Source organism: Pan troglodytes, chromosome 12, assembly GCF_028858775.2.
Source record: "Pan troglodytes isolate AG18354 chromosome 12, NHGRI_mPanTro3-v2.0_pri, whole genome shotgun sequence".
In the NCBI taxonomy this organism is placed as follows: domain Eukaryota; kingdom Metazoa; phylum Chordata; class Mammalia; order Primates; family Hominidae; genus Pan; species Pan troglodytes.
This window is the reverse complement of record NC_072410.2, coordinates 79,217,929-79,245,870: the sequence shown is the minus strand read 5'-3', so window position 1 is coordinate 79,245,870 and position 27,942 is coordinate 79,217,929. Positions and strand designations below refer to the sequence as shown.

At 36.5% G+C, this 27,942-nt stretch overlaps 1 protein-coding gene across 7 annotated transcripts in view; it reads right to left on the bottom strand.

The window, feature by feature from the left end:
* The window catches only part of THADA (THADA armadillo repeat containing), a 362,434-nt gene that overhangs the window by 251,079 nt on the left and 83,413 nt on the right, over positions 1-27,942 (bottom strand). For all 7 annotated transcript variants that reach the window (XM_001141804.8, XM_024354330.3, XM_024354328.3 and 4 more), the window contains 4 exons: positions 24,185-24,317; positions 21,158-21,271; positions 14,383-14,505; positions 777-868 (listed from right to left, as the gene is read on the bottom strand). In XM_001141804.8, coding sequence (XP_001141804.3) covers positions 777-868; positions 14,383-14,505; positions 21,158-21,271; positions 24,185-24,317 — 462 coding nt within the window. The remainder of the gene's footprint in view (positions 1-776; positions 869-14,382; positions 14,506-21,157; positions 21,272-24,184; positions 24,318-27,942) is intronic.

Below are 27,942 nucleotides of genomic sequence, written 5' to 3'. Positions count from 1 at the left end.
CCTAAATAAAGTTAAGGAAGTAATTAAATGTGCAGCAACAGTGACATCTAGTGTTAACAATTGCAAGTCAATTAGATTACCATTAAATCCTCTTAAGTGCTAAATAACAACTATTCAAAGCTTTTCTTCTTTAAAAACAAACAGATCTTGTGCATTTTTATCTAAAAACTACCCAAAATCAAAATGGTTCCACAGGTTTCTTTTCAGGCATAACAAAAAAGCTGTTTTTTTAAGACAAAAACAAATTAGAGGTTAAACATAAAACTAAAGACCAAAAGTAAAAAGCACTGTTTATTTCTTGTGGTTAACACATATAGGTGCTCCTCTTAGTACGAGAGTTTAATGCAAAGGTAATGTGAGAGATGTTCTAATGAGAGGATGATAAACATTTAAACTTCCACCTATAAAATTAAAGATATTATACAAGCTAGGATAATATATACAAGTAAAGTTAAGACATTTCAGGACTACTTAAAGAAGATGCAATTAAAAAAAAAAAAAAAAACACTAGCTTTTGCATGGAGAAACAAGCTCTACATTTCACCCCTTGCTACCTTGCTAAATTTTTGTTGCTTTGAAAGGTCCACTTATTAAACAGTTGATATTTTTGCCCAAGGGTTTATAACTTGGCAGCATAGGTTAATTCATTATAGTATTTTTATAGTTTTATGCTCTAGATGAATCTATAACAGTAGGCACAATTTCAAAATTTGTTTTTGGCCAGGACAATATTGTATTTTTTAAAAAAAGTAAAGTTAGCCTTAAATGGAGCTTACCTATTTGTTTTGGAATGTTCATCCTTTGCCCTTTTAACTCCAAAAATTCTTGTGATCAAGGCACTAAAGAGAAGTGTGGATGAATTTCGCACCTAATGTACAAACGAAAACACAATAAGGGTTAAATATTCTTGGCATGAAACCAACGTTTACAATGTTCAAACTAGATAATTCAAAATCATTACCTAACTGGCTAGTGTGAGGCTAAAAAGACAGATTTGTGTTCATAAAATAATTAAAAAAAAAAACTTTACAGTCATCGATTCAATGACTTAAATTGAGCTCTACAACCCAATCACATGCACACAACACAGCCTTTTCCTATATTCCTAATATTACCATCAACAGTTTTTACTATATCCCTGCACTTAGAGCATCAAATAACACTTTTCTAAAAATTCATTTTTCTATATTCTTCCTGACAATGAAGATTGCAGTAAAACCTCAGCTCTTTCCACTTATTTTCTGAAATCATTTTACCTACGAGAAAATACTTATAAAACCTAACTTCAAAGAACCAGGCCCAGTGGCTTACACCTGTAATCCCAGCTACTTGGGAGGCTAAAGTGGAAGGACTGCTTGAGGCCAGGAGTTTGAGACCAGCTTGGGCAATACAGTAAGACCCCCATCTCAAAAAAAAAAAAAAAAAAAGTATTTTTTTAGAGATTTTTTTGTTTGTTTTGCTTTTGACTTTTTGTTGTTGTTGTTGTTTTTACAGCCATGGCACATGCCTATAGTCCCAGGTAGTCAGAAGGCTGAGGCAGGAGGATTGCATAAGGCCAGGAGTTTGAGGCTGCAGTAAGCTATGATTGTGCCACTGTGCTCCAGCCTGGGCAAAAGAGTGAGAACCTGTCTTTAAAAAAACAAAAAGAAAATCCAAAAATCCTAACTTCAAAGAATCCAGGTAATTAATATGGCTAAGAAAATAGTTAAATCCAAAATGTTGCTTATCAGCTTCACAATGCAAGTAACTTATCAAGTAATTTCAATACTGAAATTAACTGATAACATTAGTAAAGATAAGAGGCAGGAATTACCATGAATAAACACAAATTATTTCTCCAAGATGATAATAATCTTTTCCCTATCTTTTCCAAACCAATGTGTCAAGATGCTTTGGAAGAGCATAAAAGGGTCTTGACTGTTTTGGCACTATAGGCTTCCTCAATTACTCTGTAAAAATCAGTGTAGAGATATATATGTACTCACCTTGCTACAGTGTGTAAGGCCCTATACCAGCACCATGGATGAGATCCAGAAACAGAAAACACATACTTACTGGTATTACAGACCTTATACTCTAATTAAGTAAGTGACATAACCACATGGTGTGTTAAATAGCAATATAAGTAGAAAGATCACTAAAAGTAACGTTAAGATTTAGAAAACAGCTTCCTGAAAGCACTGCCCTTAGAGTCACAAGCTCAAATGCTCACAGGAACAGTGAGTGACACAGGCAGCAGTGGACTTGGTCTAATGCAGTCAGTGTCAGCTGAGTTGCTGCCATGAGGAAATATAAGTCCAGTTTTGCCAGATCATCTGCTTTTTCAAGAGAAGCCAGAAACCCTGGTTTTTATGTGAAATCTATTTTGAAATGCTGGCAGGAAATTAAAGGAAAAAAAGAACCAAACACCATGAAAGCCAAATAAAACAGTGGTAGGCTAGTTTGTCCTACTGGCCACCAGTTTGTAACCTCTCCTCTAGAAGCCCAGAACTGACTCAAGTCATGCATGGTAGCCATAGAAGTGAACTTTACAGATATACTGGCACAATCCATATCAAAAATGCAATAAAACCCTAAAACTGAACAGATTCACTTACGTTCATTCAACAGCCATCAAACATCCATGGAGGCCCTACTATGTGCCCTGCCTAATTTAATCCCCAAATAACAAATCAATCCATGCTGTTACTTTATCAATATAATCTCTGCCCTCATTCAGGTCTGGATTATCTTCTACCTGATCTAGTGAGGTAGTTCCCAAAGACTTTTAGGTCTAAGATGACTTGGTAAAGATATCTGGGACCTTCTCTCCTCTCAGAAATCACACAAAAACACAAAAAGAAAAGGAAAACAGAAACACAGACTCCATCTTGCCCTAAGCCATACTTTCTGACAAAGGCTGCCAGATGCAGTAAAATTAAAACAGGAGTGCCTGGAGATGTTGAGAAATGCACATCTTAAACAAAACTGTAGAGGACTATTTTACAAAGTGAATGGGTACCCTCTGAAACAAAACTCCTTTGATTCAATAGACTGATGGCAGGAGACACATGTCTTTTTAGTAATATTAAGATGGACCAGACGGTTCTAATCCTATCTGCCTGATCCATCCTGATATGGTCTGAATATTTGTGTTCCCCAAAAATTCATATGTTGAAATTCTAAACTCCAAGGAGTTAGGTGGTGGAGGCCTTTGGGAAATAATTAAGTCATGGGGGTAGAGCTCTCACGAATGCGATTAGTGCCCTTATAAAAGAGGCCCCAGTGAGCTGCCTCACTTCTACCATGTGAGGACACAGCTAAAAGGTGCTATCTATGAACCAGAAAGTAAGCCTTCACCAGACACTGAATCTGCCAGCATATTGATCTTAGACTTTCCAGCCTCCAAACTGTGGGAAATAAATTTGTGGTATTTTGTTATAGCAGCCCGAAGGGACTAAGATATCCCTTATAAAGTGCTCTCATTAGCGATCAATGATGATCATTACATTTTCCATTAGGTGTAGCAAAATCACGATATTCTATAGGCCTTCTGCATTAATCATTTACATCCTCAGAAAAACTTTATTTTTTTAAAGCTTTTCCTCATCTGCTATTTGGTTACCCTGTTCATCAGTTAGTAAAGAATTATTTCCATATATTGATCATTTTCAAAATAATTAGTTCATGCCATACCAACCTCCAAAGGTGACTGCATGATTGTTTTAAAATCACTTTTAAATTACTTTTTTTAATTGAGGTATAATTCACATATAAAATTTATTATTTTAAAGGATGCTATTCAGTGGTTTTTGCTATATTAACAAAGTGTGAAGCTATCACCACTAACTAAATTCCACAATATTTTCATTACCTCAAAATGAAACTCAGGAGCCATTAGTCGTCACTCCCTATTCTCCTGCAGTAGGAAAGCACAATCTACTTTGTGTCTCTATAAACTTGCCTTTTCTGGATACTTCATATACATGGGATCATGTAGTATGTGGCCTTTAATGTTTGGCTTCTTTCACCTAGCATAATGTTCTCAAGGTTCCCCCATGTTGTAGCATGTATCAGTATGTTATTCCTTTTTTATGGCTTAATAATATCCCGTTGTACAGATATACCGTATTTTTAAAATCTGTTCTTCATTTGACGGACATTTGGGCTATTTCCAATTTGGAATATTATGAATAATTTTGCTAAGAATATTCATGTACAAGTTTTTGTGTGAACATGTTTTCATTTCTCATGGCTATATACCTAGAAGTAGTATTGCTTGGTCACAGAGTAACTCTATGTTTAACCTTCAAAAGAACTGCCAAAGTGGTAGCACCATTTCATAGTCTCACTGGCAATGTATTAGTGTTCCAATTTCACCAGTTCTCCAATTTCTCCACATCCTCCCTAATACTAGTTATTTTCCACGCATTTTATTTTAGTGGGCATGGAATGGTAACTCATTGTAGCATTTCCCTCATGACTAATGGTGTTAAGTATCCTTTTGTGTGCTTACTGGCCATCTGCCTATCTTTTTTGGAGATAAATATTCTTTGTCCATTTTAAAATTGGGTTGTCGTTTATTATTGAGTTATAAGAGTTCTTTATATATTCTGGACACTCCACTCTTATCAGATGTATAATTTGCAAATATTTTCTCCCATTCTGTGGGTTGTCTTTATACTTTCTTGATTGTGTCCTTTGAAAAACATTTTTTTCTTGATGCTGGTTAAGCTTTATTTTAAAAAAATTTTTTTTTAACTTTTCTAAGACAGCTTCTTGCTCTGTCACCCAGGATGGAGTGCAGTGGTGTAATCATAGCTCACTGCAGCCTTGAATTCCTGGGCTCAAACAATCCTCCAGCCTCAGCCTTCCGAGTAGCTGGGACTACAGGTGCATGCCACTATGCCCAGCCAGACATTTTTAATTTTGATCAAGTCTAATTTATCAGTTTTTTTCATTGCCAGTCTAATTTATCAATTTTTGTATTGCTTGTACCTTAGGTGTCATATCTAACTAAATGTTACCTAATCCAAGGTACAAAAATTTACCCAGGTCCTCTTCTACAAGTTTTATAGTTTTAGCTTTTACATTTAGGTTTTTAAGACATTTTGAGTCATCTGAATATGGTATAAGATGGGGATCACATTCATTCTTTTGCATGTGGATATCCAGTTGTCCCAGTACCATTTGTTGAAGGCTATTCTTTCTCTACTGAATTGTCTTGGCACCTTTATTAAATGTGGGGGTTTATTTCTGTACAATCAATACTAATCTGCTGATTTATGTGCCTAACCTTATGTCAATGCCACAAGCTCTAATTTACTGTTGCTTTGCATTAAGTTTTGAAATTGGGACCTGTGGGGCCTCCAACTTTGTTCTTTTTCAAGATTGTTTTGGCTATTATGGGTCCCTCACATTTCCATATGTATTTTAAGATCTGCAAAAAAAAAAAAAAAGCTAGAAGGGATTTAACAGAGGTTGTGCTGAATCTATAGATTAATTTGGGGAATACGTCATCTTAACAATAGTTAAGTCTTCCAGTGATGAACACAGGAGATCTTTCCATTTATTTAGGCCTATAATTTCTTCAAAAAATGTTTGATAATTTTCAGTGAACAACTCTTGCAGTTCCTTTGCTAAATTGATTCCTAAGTATTTTATTCTTTTTGATGCTATCATAAATGAAACTGTTTTCTTAATTTCATTTAGATTTTTCACTGCTAGTGTACAATTTCTGTATGATGACCTTTTGTCCTGAAACCTTGCTAATAGACAAGCTTTAATTTGCATGTGTGTGGATTCCTTAGGATTTTTCTATATTTAAGATCATGTCATCAGAAAATAGAGATAGTTTTGCATCTTCCTTTACTGGATAACTTTTATTTTTTATTCTTCTCTAGTTGGCCTACTAGGAACTCCAGTACAATGTTGAATAGGAGTGACAAGAGTGGATTTCCTTGTCTTGTTCCTGATTTTAGAGAGAAAGATTTCAGTCTTTTACCATCAAGTATATTGTTGACTCTGGATTTTCCATTGAGGTTGAGAAATTTCCCTTCCATTCTTAGTTTCTTTTCACATAAAATAGCATTAGGTTTTGTCAAATGCCTCTTTTGTATCTGCTTAATAATGTGGTTTTTGTTCTTTAGTCTATTCACACAGTATATTACATTACAATGGTCCTCCCTCAGCAGTTTTGCTTTCTGTGGTTTCAGTTACCTGTGGTATAGTACACTAAGGTATTTTGAGAGCAATCACATTCACTTAACTTTTATTATGGTCTATTGTTATAATTGTTATCTCTTATGATATCTAATTTATAAATTAAACTTTATCACAGGTATGTATGTATAGGAAAAAACATAATCCATAGGGTTTAGTACTAACCATGGTTTCAGGCATCCACTGGGGGTCTTGGAATGCATCCTCCTCAAATTTGAGGAGGGGAGTACTGTAATTGATTTTTATAGGTTGAAAAATACATACTCTGTTTTAGAATTCTATAAGTTATACAGAACAACATTTAAAAGTTATTGTAAATATAGAGCAAAATAACTGGCATGAAAGCCTACTTCCTACTTAAGACAGAAGAGTGCCCCCTAGATTTCTGTGTGACAGTATGAATGGTTCAAGGATATCTGTTTCAGGTATTGCTTTGTATGTTTTACTATTTCATCCATATTTTCTGTTCCCATCCACTATAAATAAAGCTAACAAGGAGGAAACTGAAGTAGACAAAGAATTGAGAAAGAGGTTGTGACTAACAAACTACATTATCAACTCCTAATTCACTGACAATAAATGCTGATATGAATCATTGATAGCAATCTTAATGTGAGTAATACATTAGTAGTACTGGCAATAAAACATGTCCCTTTTTGGAAGGATAGATGGAAAACACATTAGGTTGGTGCAAAAGTAACCGCAGTTATTGCCATTAATAAGTAAAAAGGAGAGTAAAGACAGAAAAGGGTAAGTAGTAGTAAAGTTAAAAATGGAGAAATGATAATAGCTGTAATGAACCACAAAATGATGCTGTGGTCAACAATGGACCACATATGTAATGATAGTCCCATACGATTATAATATTGTATTTTTACTGTAATTTTTCTATGTTTAGACATACAAATAATTAACACTGTGTTACAAATGCCTACATACTCAGCATGGTAGCATACTCAGTATGATAGCATGCTGTACAGTTTGTAGCCTAGGAATAATAAGCTATATCATACAACCTAGGTGTGGAGTAGGCTATACACCTAGGTTTGTGCATGTATACAATATGATGTTCACACAACAATGAAATCCCCAAACAACAGATTTCTCAGAATTAATTCCTGTCATTAAGTAATGCATGACTTTAATCCCAGCTAAAATCTATCCTTCTCACGAGGGAAACACTTCCCGCTCCTGACCTCCTTCTCCATCAAGCCCTAAATACATGGTTGATAGGAACTTGGAATTCAACTGCAAACTGACAACTGTTACCGAAATTTTTCTCTTCTATTCACAGAGTGTATAACTTTTTCTTTCCTTTCTTGCATGAAAAAGCTTTCATGTAGACTCGTTTAAGATACAGAAAAGGCTGGGTGCAGTAGCTTACACCTGTAATCCCAGCACTTTGGGAAGCCGAGGCAGATGGATTGCTTGAGGTCAGGAGTTCGAGACCAGCCTGGCCGACATGGTGAAACCCCATCTCTACTAAAAATACAAAAATTAGCTGGACTTGGTGGCGGGCGCCTGTAATTCCAGCTACTCAGGAGGCTGAGGCAGGAGAATCACTTGAACCTGGGAGGTGGAGGTTGCAGTGAGCCAAGATGGCGCCACTGCACTCAAGCCTGGGCAACACAGTGAGACTCTGTCTCAAAAAAAAAAAAAAAAAATACAGAACAGTTTGGTAATTAAAACTGGGTTACACAAAGCCTTCTGTGTGTCTGTGTGCACATGTATATATGTGTATATTTTTCTTATCTATGTATATAGCTTTTCTTATATAATAGAAATGCTCCCTTGAAAAATATTTGAAAAGTATGAATGGACAGCCTACTATGTGCAATTGCTATGTAATATGGTCATTTACACACCACACACCTTATCCTTAATAGGCAGTCAATTTCTTAAGGATGGGATCCACACATGACACTTAATATTTTGTCTTGTGTACGTGGTAGCAGAAAAAAATATTTTCTGAGAAAACTAAATGAGATTTGGGTTCTAATTCGCCTTCCATCACTTCTTAGCCATGTGACCGTGAAAAGACAGTTAAAACTTTGGGTCACAAGTCTATCATCTGTAATCCAGGAAAACTGTGCTGGGATTTCTGGGCCTATGATTAAAGGGAGGGCCAGCCATGTCCTAGAGTTTCTGGTGACCCTCTTCCAAAGTAGCAAGACACTTCACCTATGAGCAGACAAAAGAAGAGACAGGGTTTAAACTAGCCCATATAGTACATATGAGTGAATTAGAAAAAAGGTACCTCTTCCTCTAGGTCAATGAAGCTCCATGCCAAGGCACGCGGCACAGTGAATAGAGCACAGCTAGGTTTCAGCAGTACACAGCTCTCAGTGTGGCACCCTTGTGGCAACCTCATAATTATCAGAGGGCCTGGAGATGCTGGTGCCAACAGAGGCACAGAGTAGCCATGGCATGGCAGCACTACTGGGCAGATCTAAGAGGATCTTTTTCCTACCCTCCTTTGAAACCCACTGCATGCTATGAACCAGATTAGCCTGGGGGAAGCAAGCTAAATATACACCAGATAAAAATATAGGCCAGGCGCAGTGGCTCACACCTGTAATTCCAGCACTCTGGGAGGACAAGGCGGGTGGATCACGAGGTCAAGAGATTGAGACCATTCTAGCCAACATGGTGAAACCCCGTCTCTACTAAAAATACAAGAATTAGCTGGGCGTGGTAGCATGCGCCTGTAGTCCCAGCTACTATTGAGGCTGAGGCAGGAGAATCGCTTGAACCCGGGAGGCAGAGGTTGCAGTGAGATGAGATTATGCCACTGCACTCCAGCCTGGCGACAGAGCAAGACTCCGTCCAAAATAAAAATAAAAATAAAAATAAACCCAGTGTGGGTCTTAGAAAGACTCTAAGTGGCATACTCAGTGGAGTTTTTTGGGCGGGCTCCACTGGGAAAGCCGAGAATTGCCTGTTCTGCAATGAGGATGAGGATGCAAGGAAAGAAGATCAGGCCTCCCCAGTCACTGAACATAATAAAGAGAGATGAGTGATATTTTTAAACAAAAACTGCCTAGTAAATTTTCGGGTTCCACAAATTACTTTCTGTTAACTTAGACTGTTAACTAAACTGGTTGGTTTAATCTCTGAAATATTTTTAACATAAATAATATGTTAAAGACTATCACTTCTCACCATCTTTGCTGAGCCACCACCATCTTTTGGTAGAACTATTACAATAGCTTCCTGATTGGTCTTCTTCCTTCCCTCTTGCTATCTTACAATCAAGTCTCCACTTTTACCTACATCAATCACATCCCATGACTCCCCTGCTATAAATTTCTTTCATGCAGAACTTTTCAACACAGTAGAAGTCATTATTTCAAACCTCAGGTCTGTCCCAACTATATCCATGGAAGCTCTGGTTCATCCAGCCACTTTCAGACTCAGATGAGATGCCACATCACTGGACATGCGATCTGGCTTCCCTAGCAGCTGCCCAAGGGTTGTGCCAACACCAGCCCAAATTGTGGTAATGCCCCAAGGATGAACTTTGACCAGTAAAAGACAAACATATTGGGCTGTTCCAAAAGGTGGTAGTTTCACAGGGTCTGGCTAGAAGATGTACCATGTACAAGACAACCAGCTCAGATTTTCTGCAAGGTTAAGGTTCCCTTGGTAATATCATTCATCTTTCCTTGCCTCACTTCCCTTTTTCTTTCATTCCTGCTGGTCTTGGTTAGTACCATTCAATAAAATGTTAGGACCCGGGCTTTACTTCCAGCTCTGTTTAATAAGAAAATAGGGCCAAAACCCTAGAAGGTAGGTAAAATGTACCTTCTTTGTATTCCTAAAATACCCAAACATCTCCTCTACAATAGCACACATTCTGGAGTTGGACAGGTAATAGTTTTGTGTCCTTAGGCAGAGTTATTTCATCTCTCTGAGCCTTGTTTTCTTCATCTGTAAAATGAGGATTATAACAGAACCTACCTGGATAACAGAACCTACTAAGATAATCAACGCAATGTAAATTATGCCAGGTACATGAGAAATACTCAATAAGACAGCCATTATTATGATTATGTGTTATCTATCCTTGTATTTCTAGTGCTTAACATAACATCTACAATACAGTAAGCAGATATGTCTAATGTCGAAAATATTTACATACTACATTTTCCTATATTTTAAAAATGCCTACTAGGTAGCAAAGTTTGAGAGATCTGTATGGTTTCAATACGAAAGACTGAGGAGTCTGTAAAAACAAATTAAATATATACATGAATGCTTTCTGAAAAATGTTTCTTTACTGCAAGTTAAAATTAAGTTCATTTTACATGTGTGTTTTCCCTAACTTATCAGGAAAAACAGTCAAGTCAAAAGTACAGATGTAGCCAGCTTTAGGCACAGTTATATTCCCAAGAGGATGTGTACAAATCAAAGTTCTGCAAATCAAACCATATTTCGTATGTATTAAGGAAAAATCACACTTAAAATCACTTCAACAGAGAATGCTTTTGTAAATTGTTTTTGTAAGTGAATACTTCTTCACATCCATTAAATAGGTTGACTTATAAATTTTATCTTAGATTAGATTTTTATACAGAAGAAAATATAACCATTGATAATATTAAGTAACAGTGTTGATCATTATAGCTATGATATTTATTTCCTCTAGTAAAGCAAACTAAATAGAAATGTTTCCTTCATAAAGTGTTAAAAAGGAAGATCCCAAGAAATAAAATTATTAGTATTATGAAATTAGAAAGAAAAACATTTATATATATTTATGCAGCCTTTTGTGGATATGTATGCATACATGTACTATGCACATGTAAAGCCCACACATAAAAAAAGAGAAAGAAAATGAATCAGAATGCTCATATCTGTACGGTAATTTAACAGGTGACTTTTACTGTTCTTATTATGCTTTCCTTTATTTTCAAAATTTCTGCAGTGCACATGTATTACTGTTTAGGGTCTCAAAAAATAGTCTTTTCAAAAAAAATAAATCACTCATTTCTGATAGTTTGAATTTTACTAAAAAGTTGGACGAATCACCAGGCTTCACTCTCAGAAAGTCCTTTCACGGAAAATATTTCTTGGTTCATCTGGAACTAATGGCTTCAAGAAAGCAATATTGATATTTCTGACAATCACTTTTATGATCTCCAGTATTCCTGATGGTCAAGCCACATTCCTACCTCTCTGACTCTACTGACAGTATAAAGGCATTGCTCTACTTCCTGTAAGTATAAAAGGTAAACTCTGTGTCCTCAAGAGTAGTTATGCAATGCTCTTAGACAGAATTCCAGAAGTGTGTATCTCTTACAGGAAGACGCACAATTTTCTAGGCAAGAGTTGGCAACCTCAAAGGATTCCTCTTCACAATGGCAGTCTGTGCCTTTGGCTTTCACTGCAAAATACTTACTCTCAATTAGAGGCTTATCATACAGGTAAGAAATGGTTTGTGCAGCTTACTAACTGGAAAGCCTGACTTTCTAGTAGATACTCCACTCTGCAGGTAATGTATTAAGATCTAGCTTCTTTTCTCTTCTCCCTTTGCCAGATTTTTTACTTTAAGCCACATTTCAAGCATCTATAATTATTCTCCTTACTCTAGAAGACATAATGATATAGGAAAACAAACTATAATGTTTCTCCCAGAAATCATAAGAAAACACACGAAAAATTACTTTCTTAAATCCAACAATTGTACTGGGTATTGCCCATTATCTTTAAAGTTTTGAATCAAAATGCTTCTGGACAGTGAACATATTACAAAAGAAAATGCGACTCAGTATTTAACCTCTTCCATTTCAATGTTTTGCGAGTGTCTCGTTTTTTCAAACTTTTGATAGAGTTTATTTGTAGCACTAACTTAACATACTAACAGCAGAGTCCACAGCATCCAAAATACAGACACATTTATACGCTCAGAGTTGTTTTGTTTCCAGATCAACATAATTAATCATTAGGGAAATGCAAATCAAAATCAGAATGAGATGCCACTTCACACCCATTAAGATGGCTATTATAAAAAAAAAAAAAGATAACGAGTATTGGTAAAGATCTAAAGAAACTGGAACTTGTGCATGGCTGATGGGAGTATAAAATGGTGCTGCTGCTGGGGAAGAAGTTTGTTCATTCCTCAAAAAGTTAAACATGGAATTACCATATGATATACCCAAAAGAACTAAAATGACTCAGATAATTTATACATTATAATTCATTGCAGCATTATTCATAATAGCCAAAAAGTGGAAACAACCTAAACGTCCATCAACAGATGAATTTGGATAAAGAAAATGTGGTAGTTCAACATCACTGATGATTAGAGAAATGCAAATCAAAACCACAATGAGATACCATCTCACGCCAGTCAGAATGGTGATTACTAAAAAGTCAAGAAACAACAGATGCTGGTAAGGCTGTGGAGAAAAAGGAAAACTTTTACACTGTTGGTGGAAATGTAAATTAGTTCAACCACTGTGGAAGACAGTGTGGTGATTCCTCAAGGATCTAGAACCAGAAATACCATTTGACCCAACAATGCCATTACTGGATATATACCCAAAGGAATATAAATCATTCGACTATAAAGATATATGAAACATATGTTTATTGCAGCACTATTTACAATAGCAAAGACATGGACCCAAACCAAATGCCCATCAATGATAGACTGGATAAAGAAAATGTAGTACATATACACCATGGAATACTATTCAGCCATAAAAAGGAATGAGATCATGTCCTTTGCAGGGACATGGATGAGGCTAGAAGCCATCATCCTCAGCAAACTAACACAGGAACAGAAAACCAAACACTGCATGTCCTCACTCATAATTGGGAGTTGAACAGTGAGAACACATAGACACAGGAAGGGGAACAACACACACCAGGGCCTGTTGGAGTCAGGAACGGAGGGAGAACATCAGGACAAATAGCTAATGCATGCCGGGCTTAAAACCTAGATGACAGGCTGAGCGTTATGGCTCATGCCTGTAATCCCAACACTTTGGGAGGCCAAGGTGGGCAGATCACGAGGTCAGGAGTTCGAGATCAGCCTGGCTAACATAGTGAAACCCTCTCTCTACCAAAAATACAAAAATTAGCTGGGCGTGGTGGCATCCACTTGTAGTCCCAGCTACTCGGGAGGCTGAGGCAAAAGAATCACTTGAACCCAGGAAGCAGAGGTTGCAGTGAGCTGAGATCACACCACTGCACTCCAGCCTGGGTGACAGAGCAAGACTCCATCTCAATTAAAAACAAACAAACAAACAAAAAACTAGATGACAGGTTGGTAGGTGCAGCAAACCACCATGGCACGCTTATATCTATGTTAAAAACCTGCACATTCTACACATGTATCCTGGAACTTAAATAAAAATTAAAAAAAGAAAATGTGGGATGTGTGTATACTGATAAACCAATATACACACACAGCCCCCCACCCCGCACAGTATGGATCAACCCTTCATATACTACATGAAAGAAGCCAATAACATAAGGACAAATATTGTACGATTCCATTTATATGAGGTATTAGACCAGGCAAATCCACAGAGACAGAAAGGAGAATAGAGGTTACTAGGGGTGAGGGAGATGAGAGATGGGAGTTAGTGTTTAATGAGTACAGACCTTCTGCTCGGGATGATGAAAATGTTCCAGAAATGCACAGTGCTGATAAATGTTGTTGTGAATGCACATAATGCCACTGCATTGTATATACTTAAAAAAACGGTTAAAGTGGTAAATTGAAAAGAAACATAACTGGCTATTTAAAGAAAAATAACAACAATGTAGTGTAAGTTTACAACACACATAAAAGTAAAATGTGTAACAATAACAGCACATAGATTGGGAGGAGAGAAACAGAAGTGCACTATTATTAAGTTCTTATACTTTAAGTGACATGGTGTAATATCACTTGAGAGTAGTCTGTGATAAGTCAAACATACATACTGTAAACCCTAAAGCAATCAATAAAATTAAAAAAAAAAGAAAGATGTCTAATAAGCCAACAAATGAGTGAAAATGGAACCATGAAATATCAAGAATCAAAAATGTAGCTTGATCCAAAGATTTCTAAGAAACTTCACGGTAAAGGGCAGGAAATATTTTTTATCACCCAGTGAAAGATGAGTTTATTAAAACCTACTCAGAAGCATAATTAAATCAATGAAAATAAATAGTGACAGCACTTACTGCCCAGACCGGTGATGTAAAACCCAGAATTGCAGCCTTAGCTCCATCAGCAACATAAGGAATAATATTTTCTCCCAGTCGCGTATCTCTGAACAATGCTCTAAGGATATTTAAAGCATGAACCTAAAACAAGAAGTTCAAAATTAGTTGTGGGTTGAAAACCATGGCTAATTCTAAATCTACACATATCCAATAGTACAGCTTCAAAACAAAAAATTTACTGAATTACAAGAAATGGATAATCCGCAAATGAAATAGCAGATTTAATAAAACACATCCAGTAGCTGATAAACCATTTTACAAAAAATTAGTAAGATTCAAACAAGGCTATAAAAAAGCTTGATCCAATGGACATACGTAGAAGCCTGCACCTAAAATACAGAGACAACACATTCTTTTCGAGCACACATGAAACATTTATTTTCTAAAATCCCTCATACCTAGCCACAAATAAAGTCTCAACAAATACCAAGTAATTAATAACTTATAGATTATGCTCTGATCACCATGGAATTAAGAAACTTTAAAAAAAACTTTATTTTTTATTTTATTTTATTTTATTAGATGGAGTTTCACTCTTGTCGCCCAGGCTGGAGTAGAATGGCGCAGTCTCGGTTCACTGCAACCTCCACCTCCCAGGTTCAAGCGATTCTCCTGCCTCAGCCTCCCGAGTAGCTGGGATTACAGATATGTGCCACCACGGCCGGCTAAGTTTTGTATAATTAGTAGAGACAGGGTTTCAACATGTTGGCCAGGCTGGTCTTGAACTCCTGATCTCAGGTGATCCACCTGCCTTGGCCTCCCAAAGTGCTGACATTATAGGTGTGAGCCAGCGCACCCGGCCTAAAAAAATGCTTAAAATTGGCACATTTTCAAGCACATTAAACACTGGTCAAATTTTTTTTTTTTAATATTTTGAAGACGCTACCTACATATCAATACTTGTAGGATGCAGCTTAAGTAAAATTCAAAAAAAAAATGTACATCTCAAATGCTTCTATTTTTTTAAATGACTAGAATGATTGTGGTAAGTGACCAACTAAGTCAAGAGAAAATAAGTCAACAATAAACTTGAAACACAGAAAGAAAATAAAAATTTAGAGCAGAAACTTTTAAAATAGCAAAAACACAACTAAGAGCATTAACAAACCCAAAAGCTGATTCTCTGAAACAGAAATAAACCCCTGACATGACTAACCAAGAAGAGAGAAGAGAAATAAGGCACAAATAAAAAATATTATCAAAGAGTTTGAAGCTACAATGAGCTAAGACTGTACCACTCCACTCAAGCCTGAGTGACAGAACAAGATCCCGTCTCTAAAATAAAAAAATAATAATAATGTATGGTCTCATTTATGTAAAACTCAAAAAAAAGATAAAACTAAAACTAGAGTATTGGAAGTTAGGCTAGTGGTTACTCTTGGAGAGAAGGATGTGGACTGGAAGAGAGCAAGAGGGGGCTTTCAGTTGCTAGAAATGTTCTATTTCTTGATGGCTGCACAAATGTGTTCACTTTGTGAAACTGTACTGAGGTACACATATGGTTTGTACACTTGTCTGTATATGTACTATAATTCCATCAAAAGATGCATATTTAAAAAGACAGGACAGGCACAGCACAAAAAGGAAAACCACAGGCCAGTCTCACTCACAAAACCAGTGAGATATGCAAGAATGCAAAGATAAATTGAAAAATCAATACAATTCATGACATCTGCAAATTCTAGAAGAAAACATATTTATCTCAAAAGATGCAAAAAATATTCAATAAAATTCAATTTCCATAGTAAGATACTGGGTAGATTAAAAATTGCAGCAGATTGATCAGAAACAACATAAGGATGCCTGCTATCTCTCTTTCTATACCAAACTTTACTACAGGTTCCAGCAGCAAAGTACAATAAAAACTGTTTTGAAAAAACTAAAAAATAGAAAGTTAAAACAAACTTAGCATTATTTGTCAAAGGTATGATTATCCATAAAACAAATCCAAAAGAATTTACAGATAAGTCCTTTGCTGTGTTACAGCAATTCTGACAGGCTGCTGAATACAAGCACAATTATAACCCAAAAATTAACTGCATTCTTCTCAAACAGCAACAGATAATATAACCTTTTAAAAGTACCATTCATAATTGCAAAAAAAAAGACATTAGAAATAAATCTCAAAAATAATCTATAAGGCGTTTATGGGCCAGGCATGGTGGCTCACGCCTGTGATCCCAGCACTTTGGGAAGCTGAAGTAGGTGGATCACCTGAGGTCAGGAGTTCAAAACCAGCCCGGCCAACATGGTGAAATCCTGTCTCTACTAAAAATAAAAAAATTAGCTGGGCGTGGTGGTGCACGCCTGTAATCCCGGCTACTCAGGAGGCTGAGGCAGGAGGATTGCTTGAACCCAGGAGGTGGAGGTTGCAGTGAGCCGAGATTGCACCACTGCACTCCAACCTGGGCAACAAAAGCGAAACTCCATCTCCAAAAAAAAAAAAAAAAAAAGAATTTTATTGGAATTAGTTTAAAAAATAATAAATGACATTAAATGATCTGAATAAATGGAGAAATAAGCCATGCTCATGGAAGATTCAATACTTAAAAAGATAATTTTTCCCAAATAAATCAATACATTTAAATTCTAACCAAAATTCCAAAAGGGCTTTTTATTGAGTTTAACAAGCTAATTCTAAAATTTTTATGGAACAGCAATAGGACAAACATACCCAAGGTCATTCTGAAGGGAAAACAAAAAAAGAGAGATTCACCTTGCCAGATATTCTAACTTTTTATAAAGACATAATAATTAAAATAGTGGTTTTAGGCCAGGTGTGGTGGCTCACGCCTGTAATCCCAGCACTTTGGGAGGCCTTAGCGGGCAGATCACTTGAGGTCAGGAGTTCAAGACCAGTCTGGCCAACGTGGTGAAACCCCATCTCTACTAAAAATACAAAAATTAGCTGGGAGTGGTGGCACATGCCTGTAATCCCAGCTACTCAGGAGGCTGAGGTGGGAGAATAGCTTGAACCCAGGTGGTGAAGGTTGCAGTGAGCCGAGATCACACCACTGCACTCCAGCCCGGGTGACAGAGCGAGACTCCATCTCAAAAAAGTTGAAACAAAAATATAACAGTGGTTTTGCTCCAAAGATAGATTAATAGACAGCACAGAAACAGAACCACCTATCTATGAAAACACATAATAGAGGCAGTATAAATCAAGAAGAAAAGGATGTATTATAACAGAAATGTCTCTGTATTAGTTATCCAAATGGCAAACATTAAATTATTTTATTTTACACTAAACAAAGACAAATTACAGGTAATATAAAGACTTGCACGCACTCCAGCCTGGGTGACAGAGCAAGATCCTATCAGTAAAAAATAATAATATGGTTTCATTTACATAAAATTATGACAAGTAAAACTTTAAAACTTTTAAAAGAAAATATAAAATATCTTTCTCAGTCAGGTGTGGTGGCTCATGCCGGTAATCCCAACACTTTGGGAGGCCAAGGCGGGAGAATCACCTGAGGTCAGGAGTTCGAGACTAGTCTGGTCAACATGGCAAAACCTCGTCTCTACTAAAAATATAAAAATTATCAGGGCATGGTGGCGGAAGTCTATAATGCCAGTTACTCAGGAGGCTGAGGCAGGAGAATCGCTTGAACCTGGAAGGCAGAGGTTGCAGTGAGCCGAGATCGTGCCACTGCCCTCCAGCCTAGGCCACAGAGTGAGACCTCGTCTCAAAAAAAAAAAAAAGAAAGAAAGAAAAAGAAAAAAGAAAGAAAATATAAAATGTCTTTCTGATCTTGGGGCATAATTTCTGAAATAAGATCCAAATGTACAACCCATAAAGGAGAAAGCTGACCTATTCTATTTTATTAAATTAAAAATATCTACATAATAATAGAGACCACAAAGTAAAAAGAGAAAACATAGTTTGGGAGAATATATATGTAATTCAAATAATCAAAAAGAAATCAGTATCAAGAAAATATTTTTGAAACAACAATAAAAATCCAACTCCTACAGAACAAAAATGAAGGGACAAATAACCAATATTAAAGTAAGCAAAGTCTTTCAACAGACAACTTTCATATATAAACCAAAAGGCTAATAAACATATGAAAAGATGTTAAAGCTAACTAGTAATAAGAAAGATGCAAAATAAAACTAGAAAACACCATTTCACACTAAGCAGAAAGTCAAAAACTGTAAAAGTCTGATAATACAAAGGTGTTGATAAGCAATGGAAACTCTTATACTCTGCTGGCAGGAATATAAATTAGTTCAACCACTTTGGAGACAACATAACAGCATCAAATTGAATATGTGTGTACCCTACAACCCTCCAATTCTACTTCTAGGTATATAACCTGGAGAAACACTCACGTGTGTAAGGAGACACACAAGAATGTTTGTTTCAGCATTGTTTGTAATAGAAGAAAATGGGAAACAACCTAAATGTCCATTCACAGAAGGGATGAAATGAAATAGAATAAAATACTGTTCAGAAATGAAAGTGAACAGGGGCTGAACAGGAGCTTACTAATCTTAAAATATAATGTTGATTGCCAAAAGCAAAGAATAAAAAGTGTCGAAAACAACATTCATGTAAAAGGAGATAAAAGTATGATGAAAATGCTTGGGAATGATAGTCACTAATTTGGGTTAGTGATTATAACTGAGGAGGAATAAACGGGAATGAGATGTGGAAGAATCCACAGCATAACTAACGGTCTCTGTAATGTTTAATTTTTTAAACTGGAACTGGTTTCAAATATGTTCATTATTCACTATACATTTCTGTATACTGAAATATTTCAAAGATACATAATAAAAATAATAAAGAAATGAACCCTGGGAGGGGAGAAGGAAAGCAAATTATCAACTAAAAAAGCTTAGAAGACTGGTCAGAGACAAAATTTTTAAATCTCACCAATTTCATAAAAATGATCACTAAAATGCCATTAATCACCTTGAAGTAGAGTAGGGCAATAATTATCCAGCACTCGTTAAAACCAAGCCCCATTATTTTTAGATGTTCTTATAAAAATAGCACAGGTAAAGCATCCGAAATCCAAAAATCTGAAATCAAAAAAGCTCCAAAATCTCAAACTTTTCTGAACATGGACATGACATTCTAAGGAAATGCTAATTGGAGCATTTTAGATTTTCAGATTAGAGATGCTGACCTGTTCAGTATAATGCAAATATGCCAAAAAAAAAAAAAAAAAAAAAAATCTGAACTCTGAAACACTTCTGGTCCCCAGCATTTCAGATAAAAGATACTCAACATGTACTTTTTAAAAGTGATACTCTAGGAAAATAGAACCAATTACATTTTTTTCACATTTCACTGAAAAATGTCTTGAAATGATCATTTTTGAACGGTGATTAACAACATTTCAGTCAATTTTTTAAAGAAATAAAGACATTTCATATCTATGGGTACTGGCCACTATGTGCCATATGACTATGTTCCATATGACTGTGGAAAAGAATGGGGATTCTTTCCCACAGTCCACATTCTGGCCCATGGGCTCCCTTTATCTAACACTTTGCCAATATCCAATAAACATAAAATCCCCTTTCTTTTCCACAGTCCTCATTCTGGCCTGTGGGCTCCCTTTAACACCTCCCACAGGTTCTGAAATAAAATCATAGGTACTTATCGTACTTGATTGTAAACTTCAGCTCTCAATCTGTTCCCTGACCTAGCATGGCCCTTTACAGTTGGGTAGGAGTGTCCTACTATAGGCTGGGCATGGTGGCTCACACCTGTAATCCTAGCACTTTGGAAGGCCAAGGCAGGCAGATCCCTGAGGTCAGGAGTTCGAGACCAACCTGGCCAACAGGTGATTGGGCCTGGTCTCAAACTCCTGACCTCAGCTGATTTGCCAGCCATGGTGGCCCATGCCTGTAATTCCAGCTACTGAGGAGGCTGAGGCATGGGAATCGCTTGAACCCAGGAGGCAGAGGTTGCAGTGAGCCACGATCGCATCACTGCACTCCAGCATGAGCAACAGAGTGAGACTCTGTCTCAAAAAACAAACAAACCAAAAAGGAGTGTCCTACTATGAAGCATTAACTGAGGACGTCCAGACTATAACGTACAAGCAGTACTTGATAGTTATTAATATTTACTCCCTAGTGGTGAAGTGGAGCTATGAGGAGTGCTTTAACTTCATATATGTAGGTAGTGACTAAAAGGAACTAAATGCTAGTAAAATATGAACACCCTAAAAGGTAGATATCATATTTAAAGGAAATTTTCAACTGCTGAGTTACAAAATGTACATCAACGCAAAGAAGCACACATGAAATTCTAAAGTGCTAGCACATGCACTTTCAAATTCATAGATGCAATAGTATTATAAAATATCTTATATAAGCTGGATGTTTTCACCAGAGTTTAAAAATTGTTTGCTTTGATTAATATATTCAACTAAAGCAACGGTTTATTTTGTGGATGGTAAAGACAAAAAAAAAAAGAAGGAAAGAAAAACTATTCAAACAAGCTTCAAATGTCTGTCCAATGTTCAAGAGTTCTTTATCTCCAGCAGATACTTTTTGTTAAAAAATAAAGCAAAGACTTAAAACAACTGCAGGAGGCTGAGGCAGAAGAATTGCTTGAACCTGGGAGGCGAAGGTTGCAGTGAGCTGAGATCGCGCCACTGTACTCCAGCCTGGGTAACAAGACGGTAACAACCGTCTTGAAAAAAGTGAAAAACAAAACAAAACAAAAAACAACGCTGGAGGGTTTGTGTATTTCCATGATTACCTGGGGGACTGTACTCTGTATGTCATCTGTAGGCCCAGCCAAAGAGATTAACTCTTTCATTGTTATTTTCAACAAATCCATTCTGCCTTTCTTTGGTTCAGATGCCAACAGTGCCTATGGAAAAAGAATGCAAAAATTAACAGGGTTCTTAGTTTACATATACTTGTTTGCTGCTTCCCTGGATCAATCCCAAAATGCAAAATCCCCTTAATAAAAACATGTGGTTATCAAAGAAAGTTAATTAAGCCATGTGGCCGTGGGCAAGTGGTTTAACCTCACAGTTGAACCTACAGATTCTTCATCGCTAAATTTAGGTGAAGGTGAAATCATGTCATCTCTAAGGTCACTTCCAGTTTGCTCATTAAATTTTATAATTCTAAAAGGCCAAAAAATGGCTCTTATTGACAACTCCTTAAGAATCCTAAGTAGGTGGCAGCTCTGATACAATAAACAAATCAGTTTCAGTAACAAATTTATCTAACAAGAAAATTCTCTTTACTTAAAAAGCAAAAAATCTCTGGATTAAAATTCTTGTAAGAATGTTAAGCCTCCCTGGAGATGAAGCAGTTAGTTAATTCTTCACAAAAGAATCATTACTTGGAGGACTAATCAAATCAAAGCATTTGAAACTCCATGGAACAAAAAGAAATACTGCAAACACCAAAGAGGTCCTATATTTGAAATTTTCAGTAGCTTCTTACTTACTTTGTATCTAACACTTTGCCGATGTCCAATAAACATAAAAATAGGGTATTAAGCCAATTGAGGCAATAAAAAGGAATGAGGTACTAATATATATTACAACATGGATGAACTCTGAAAACATTACGATAAGTGAAAGAAGCCACACACAAAAGATCGTATACTGTATGATTCCATATATATGAAATGTCCAGAAAGGGCAAATGTATAGATCTGGAAGGTAGATTAGTGATTGCCTAGGGCTGAGTGGCAGGGGTAGAGAGAAATGGGAAGTGACTGCTAATGAGTATGGGAGGTTTCATGGGTTCATGTTCTAAAACTAAATAATGGTTGTACAGCTCTGTGAATATACTGAAAACCACTGAATTGTACACTTTAAAAGGGAGACTATATAGTATGTGAATTACATCTCAATAAAGCTGTTAAAAAAAAGTCACTTTAGTCACATTCCCAGACTCCCTTCCTCCATGTCTACTTTTCATGTTTGTAGCTACTGGCTCTCAAGAGTGAAAGTTTCAAGTTAGTTAGCTTCTCCTGAAGCATTTGAAAACTACAGAAGAGGAAAATAAAGACATACAAAAAATAGTCTGATTTAGAAGAAATTTCTCATAGTTTATTTAGGCTCAGATAACATACATTTTTTAAATGACTATTCAAAAAAACTTTATGTCTATATTGAAAATAATTTTTAATCTGTCTACACAAAAGGTAAACTCACAAACTAAGTAGACAGTTCTTTTCCATAGCTAACACTAAGCAGATTTCCACCAAAACAGGAATATAGCTTTATTAGTAAGTCACGCTAAGAGAAATGAAGACTCTCTTTAAGCAGATTTTTAAAAAAAAATTTAGACTTTATTCAACTAAAAAAAAGCTACATTCAATTACTAAAATGACTTCAGGGAACCATGGCTTTTTTCTCCCAAAGAGCTAGGTAAAGTTATGGCATTCTTGCCAAGGCTAGGGTAAGAAAGTACACCTACTGATTACTCATTATGACCAATACTTAGTATAAGTTGGGCACCAGAGCTGAAAGAAGCACACTGCACAAACATGCAGTGAGACCTTGATCCTGTCTTAACATTTGATCTCAGACAGACAAATGACACGTAAAAACACAAGGTCAGAGTGAATTAGAGGCAGGAGAATGAAACACACTGATACAGAATGGGTCAGATCAAATAAAAGTTGATTTCTGAAGGTCACCAAAATCCGTTCAGCAGAACTACTTCAATGATCTCTGTCAACAACCTCTGCAACTGATGCCCACTGTCACCAAAAAATCATAAAGGGATTTTAGGAATTTGAGGGAGGAGTAAGAAAGATAAGGAAAAAATGTAGGGGCATGAAAAAAATCAGAGACTTCATTCCATTTATTTTCAGTGCTTTTATTATACCACCATATTCCTGGATTTAATCTTACTATATATTAACCAAAGGTCTTTCAGGATGGGGTCTGATTTAGTATTGTGAAGACACTGGTTTTTATTCTTTGGGTTCATGAAGATAACAGTCTTAATTTCTAAATAAAATATTTTCCCATCAATAGCCATATCTAAATGTGCTGATATGAAGCAATCTTTAAGGTATAATACTAAGTGAAATCAAAGAGCAAGCAGTGTATATGTTTTCATATGTGTTCAAAAGGAAAACGGACTCGCACACACATATTCTCATATGCAGAGAGGTTCGGGAGTCCGGCTGCCTGGGCTCAAGTCTTAACTCAGTTCTTACTGTCTCTGTGGCCTTTGGTAAGTCACTTAACGTACCTAAACCCCAGTCTCTTCATCTAGAATATATGGATGATAATAGGGTACAGGGAAGGAGTTAATGAGGTGAAAGAACCACCAATAAATGTCAGCTACTATTATGATCATGATTATTTTATGGATGGACGTTTTATAGGAGAATTGAAAAGAAAATGTTAACACTGGTTGCCTACAGAGAGTATTGAAGGTCTTGAGATGAAAGGAAGACTATTTTTTAAAAAAAATACAGTGGGGTGGTGGGGTAACATGTGCACTTCCTGGAAGTGAGCAATGACTGTGCCACAGTGATGTCTGCCTACTTAATACACAGACAGAAATTTATACCACCCTCTGTTTATATTACAAGATTGACCTTTTAGAGGGTTTGTTCCAAGAACAGATCTTGTCACAGGAACACACCGTCCCCACATTAAAACAAAGCCACAAATGCTATGGTGCTGAAAAGACAGAAATGTCCTTTATGTGTAATACGCTCACTCACATGTCAAACAGGTTAGGATACACTATCATCAAAAGACAAATATAAACAAACAGCTAGGGTCCTACAGATAAATACCTGTATGTAGAAAGGAATTCCAGCACTGCGCCTTGTAGCACAGAGTTTAGATGAAGGATCACTGCATTTAATTTCCTCTAAAACACTCCATAGCCACTGTTCTGGCAGCTTTTGCAGACTCACATTTGGGCACCTAAAAGGCATATATAATCAAATATTCGGAATTAGGTATCAAAGTTAAAAGTACAAACTATTGATGCACATTTACACTGTTAGTAAATAATAAATATCCTTATATTGAGTGGGGGTGAAACTAAAACATGTCTCATACTTTTCACCTACTTTCCTCTTTATTATGGGTCTTAAGATCTAAAGATTTCATTTCTAACAACTGCAGCGTTTAAAGCATGTGTCTTGTCTGCAAAATAAATTTTGATACATGGGCTTGCATCCACACTCAAAATATTCAGGAAAAGGTTGATCATGGTCTCACAGATATTTCATACTATACAACTCAAGATTTCCAACAAAGAGAATATAAGTTTATAGTTTACTACAATTTATGTTCTATGTTTATAGGGATTACACATATTCAAAGAAAACACATTTTAAACTGTATTTTAGTAATCATTTTCATCTCCCTCAAAATGAGGCCTACCACAAAATTTTCAACCAGATCATCTGGAGAATTAAAGCAATTTATCTGGGAAGAGGCATAAACGTTTTGAGGCGATTTGAACATTACATCAGTGAGCTTCTGCATTATTACATTAAGCACTATCTTAGAGTGCTCAAGTACATTTAATTTTTATAAAATTTTTAAATGTATGCCCTACTAGACTGTATAACATTGCCCAAGGAATACCAAATTCAGTGGTAGGTAGACACAATTATCTTAGCAAGGTAGTACCTGGTTTTAACTGAAATTAATATATGAAAATTTACAGATAAAGTCCAAAGGAAAAACACTCTTTTTTAAGTTGAGGAAGAAAAGTTGCAGAAAGATAACTGATTTCCAATTTACAGTGAGAATTAGATCTCTTAGGAACATTGGGATTTTTTTTTTTTCTTTACTCTAGTTTGGTGTAAAACAGATAACTTCAGTTACTGACTAAACATTCTAAATAGCAACTCATATTCAGCTATATGTTTCACATAGAACAAAATATATAAATAATACTACTTTAAAGGAGGCATTTTTTAAAGTTTGACATGGGCCTAAAAAATATTATTTCAGTCATAAAAGTTACAATTACATCTCCCTACTACTAGCAGGCTCTGTGATTCTAAAGATTTCCTTTTAGCATATCTTAAAATCCATCACCTCACCCTTGCTTCCTCGACACTCCTGTCCTCAGCCACCAAAACCAGCTATCAAAACTCCCAACCACTAGATTAAAAAAGATTCAGAGACATAACAACCAAATGTAGTGTGTGAACCTTGCTTAGATCTTGATTTGAACAATGAAATGTAAAACAGACACTGTCAAGTAACAGAGGAAATTTATATACGTACTAGATAATAGATAACATCAAGAAATTCTTTATAAAATGTGCCACTGCACTGTGAACATGGAACAAAGTTTCCATATTTTTAGAGATGCATACTGAGTACACAGGAATAAAAATCACAAATCGGGGATGTGTTTTAGAATACTTCAGCAAACAACAATAAAAAGGGATAGATGAAGCAGTTGTGACTCAACTTTGATCACTATTGAATTTGGATGATGGGTAAAGGTGGCTTATTATTCTCTCTACTTTTAAATATATGTGATATACATATACACAAATACACACGTTTATGTGTTTGGAATTTTTCATAAGGAAAATAATTGCCCCACACTTTTGTATGTTTAAGGATTGAGGTTAGGTTAGTTCCCAAGCACTAGATTTTATATCTTTTTAAATTAAGATAAATGTCTTGTGTTTTGTGAAATAATTTCTCTATTAATAATATTGCCAGCTTGATATAATCCTCACACAGTTGCCCAATCAAAAACTGAAATCCAAATTCCTAAGAGTAATTACTTAAGTGCTAATGATATAGATTACTGCCTTCTTTTGTTCCTTCTTCACTGTAAAAAAAAAAAAAAAAAAAAAAAAAAATTGGGCCAGGTGAGCACAGTGGCTCACACCTGTAATCCCAGCATTTTGGGAGGCCGAGGCGGGAGGATCACCTGAGGTCAGGAGTTCAAGACCACCTTGGCCAACATGATGAAACCCTATCTCTACTAAAAATACAAAAATTAGCCAGGTGTGGTGGCGGGCACCTGTAATCCCAGCTACTCGGGAGGCTGAAGCAGGAGAATCGCTTGAACTCAGGAAGCAGAGACTGCAGCGAGCCAAGATGGCGCCACTGCACTCTAGCCTGGGTGACACAGCAAGACTCCATCTCAAAAAAACTAAAAAAAAAAAGCAAAAATTTTTGTTGGTGATTTAGCTACCCAAGAAGAAAAGAAGCTGGAATTATAGAGGTGAATAAGGTAAAGAGTACTTGATCTAATATCTGTGGGCTTAATTTATACTTGTATTTTCTTCCTAGAACCATGGGAAAGTTAAAACCAGCTTATAGATAATGCTACAGTCTAAGGTCGTCTCCTGTAGGGGATTCGCTATGTAGGAAAAACTAAGGGAAGAACGAACTGCAGGACATGAGAGGTACTTTCCTATTTCCTTAATTTCCTAAGTGTGCTGAAATACAAATACACTAAATACTAGTTCAATAATGCTCCTCAACTGTCAGTGGGCCTCCCCTGGGCCTCCCTGAGTGAGCCCACAGAGGCTGTGGCAAAACCAACCACTCCAAGAAGGCAGGTCTGGAATGAGAGTAGAACATCTCACTATGCATCACCCTTCCCTGCATGAACTTTCAGTGGCTCTTGACTATTAACCAAATCATCTAACTCCTCTTCTAACTTAGTCAAACTCTCCTAGCTTGAAAGGTTGCCTATGACCTGGACCCAACCCTCCTACTTAAATCTAACCTTAACTTTTCCAAGTTCCTACACAAACTCCTCTGGTCTAGTAAGACTGTTTTTTGCTGGTTCTCATACTAACATACAACACACACACGCCACAAACACACACACCTCATATTCCCAACTAAGCATTTGTTTACGGTCTCCACACATATCCCTATTCATCCAAAATGATGAAACTTCCTCCAAATACTGCATCTCACGAGGACTTTTCCTTTCTCTAAACTTCCAATTAACTTGAAGCAACTACTAGGTATTAGGCGTACATGGGATCAGTACAGTGTCATGGAAGAGCTGGAATCTGAACTAGACTTTGAAGGACATGTAGGTCGAATGGTGGAAGGCCCATATATGAGAGCTGAGGAAGTAAAAGATGAGATGACTGGGGAAAGAGCTAGGTCAAGGCCCCAGAGGCAATTCCCTAATTTAAATACTTGGCTAGTATAACTGTAAACAGTGAACTGGGCCTATTTATTCCCTTGAGTATTGCATACTAAGAACCAAATGCTCCTTGTTAATTTGCAGAATTTGAAAACAGGCCAGAAGAATGCTCTACAAGGTCAAGGCTGGCAAAATGCCATTGATAGAGCCGTCTCTGCCTACTGCACCATGGACCCAGGAACCTCATGAGCTCTGGGAAATGCTCAAGGCACCAGCTCCTACCATCTAGTCCAAACCTTCTTATTCTGCTCTGGAATTCCCCAGCATCAAACCAGCTTTTACGCAGAATTCTTTACTTATCTGGTTTCCAGTGTGAACTCTGCCACCGGTTCCCATTCCTCTGATTCCCTTGCTTCTCAGCTCTGCACCTCTCCCAGGCAAGTCCTGCCCTCAAAG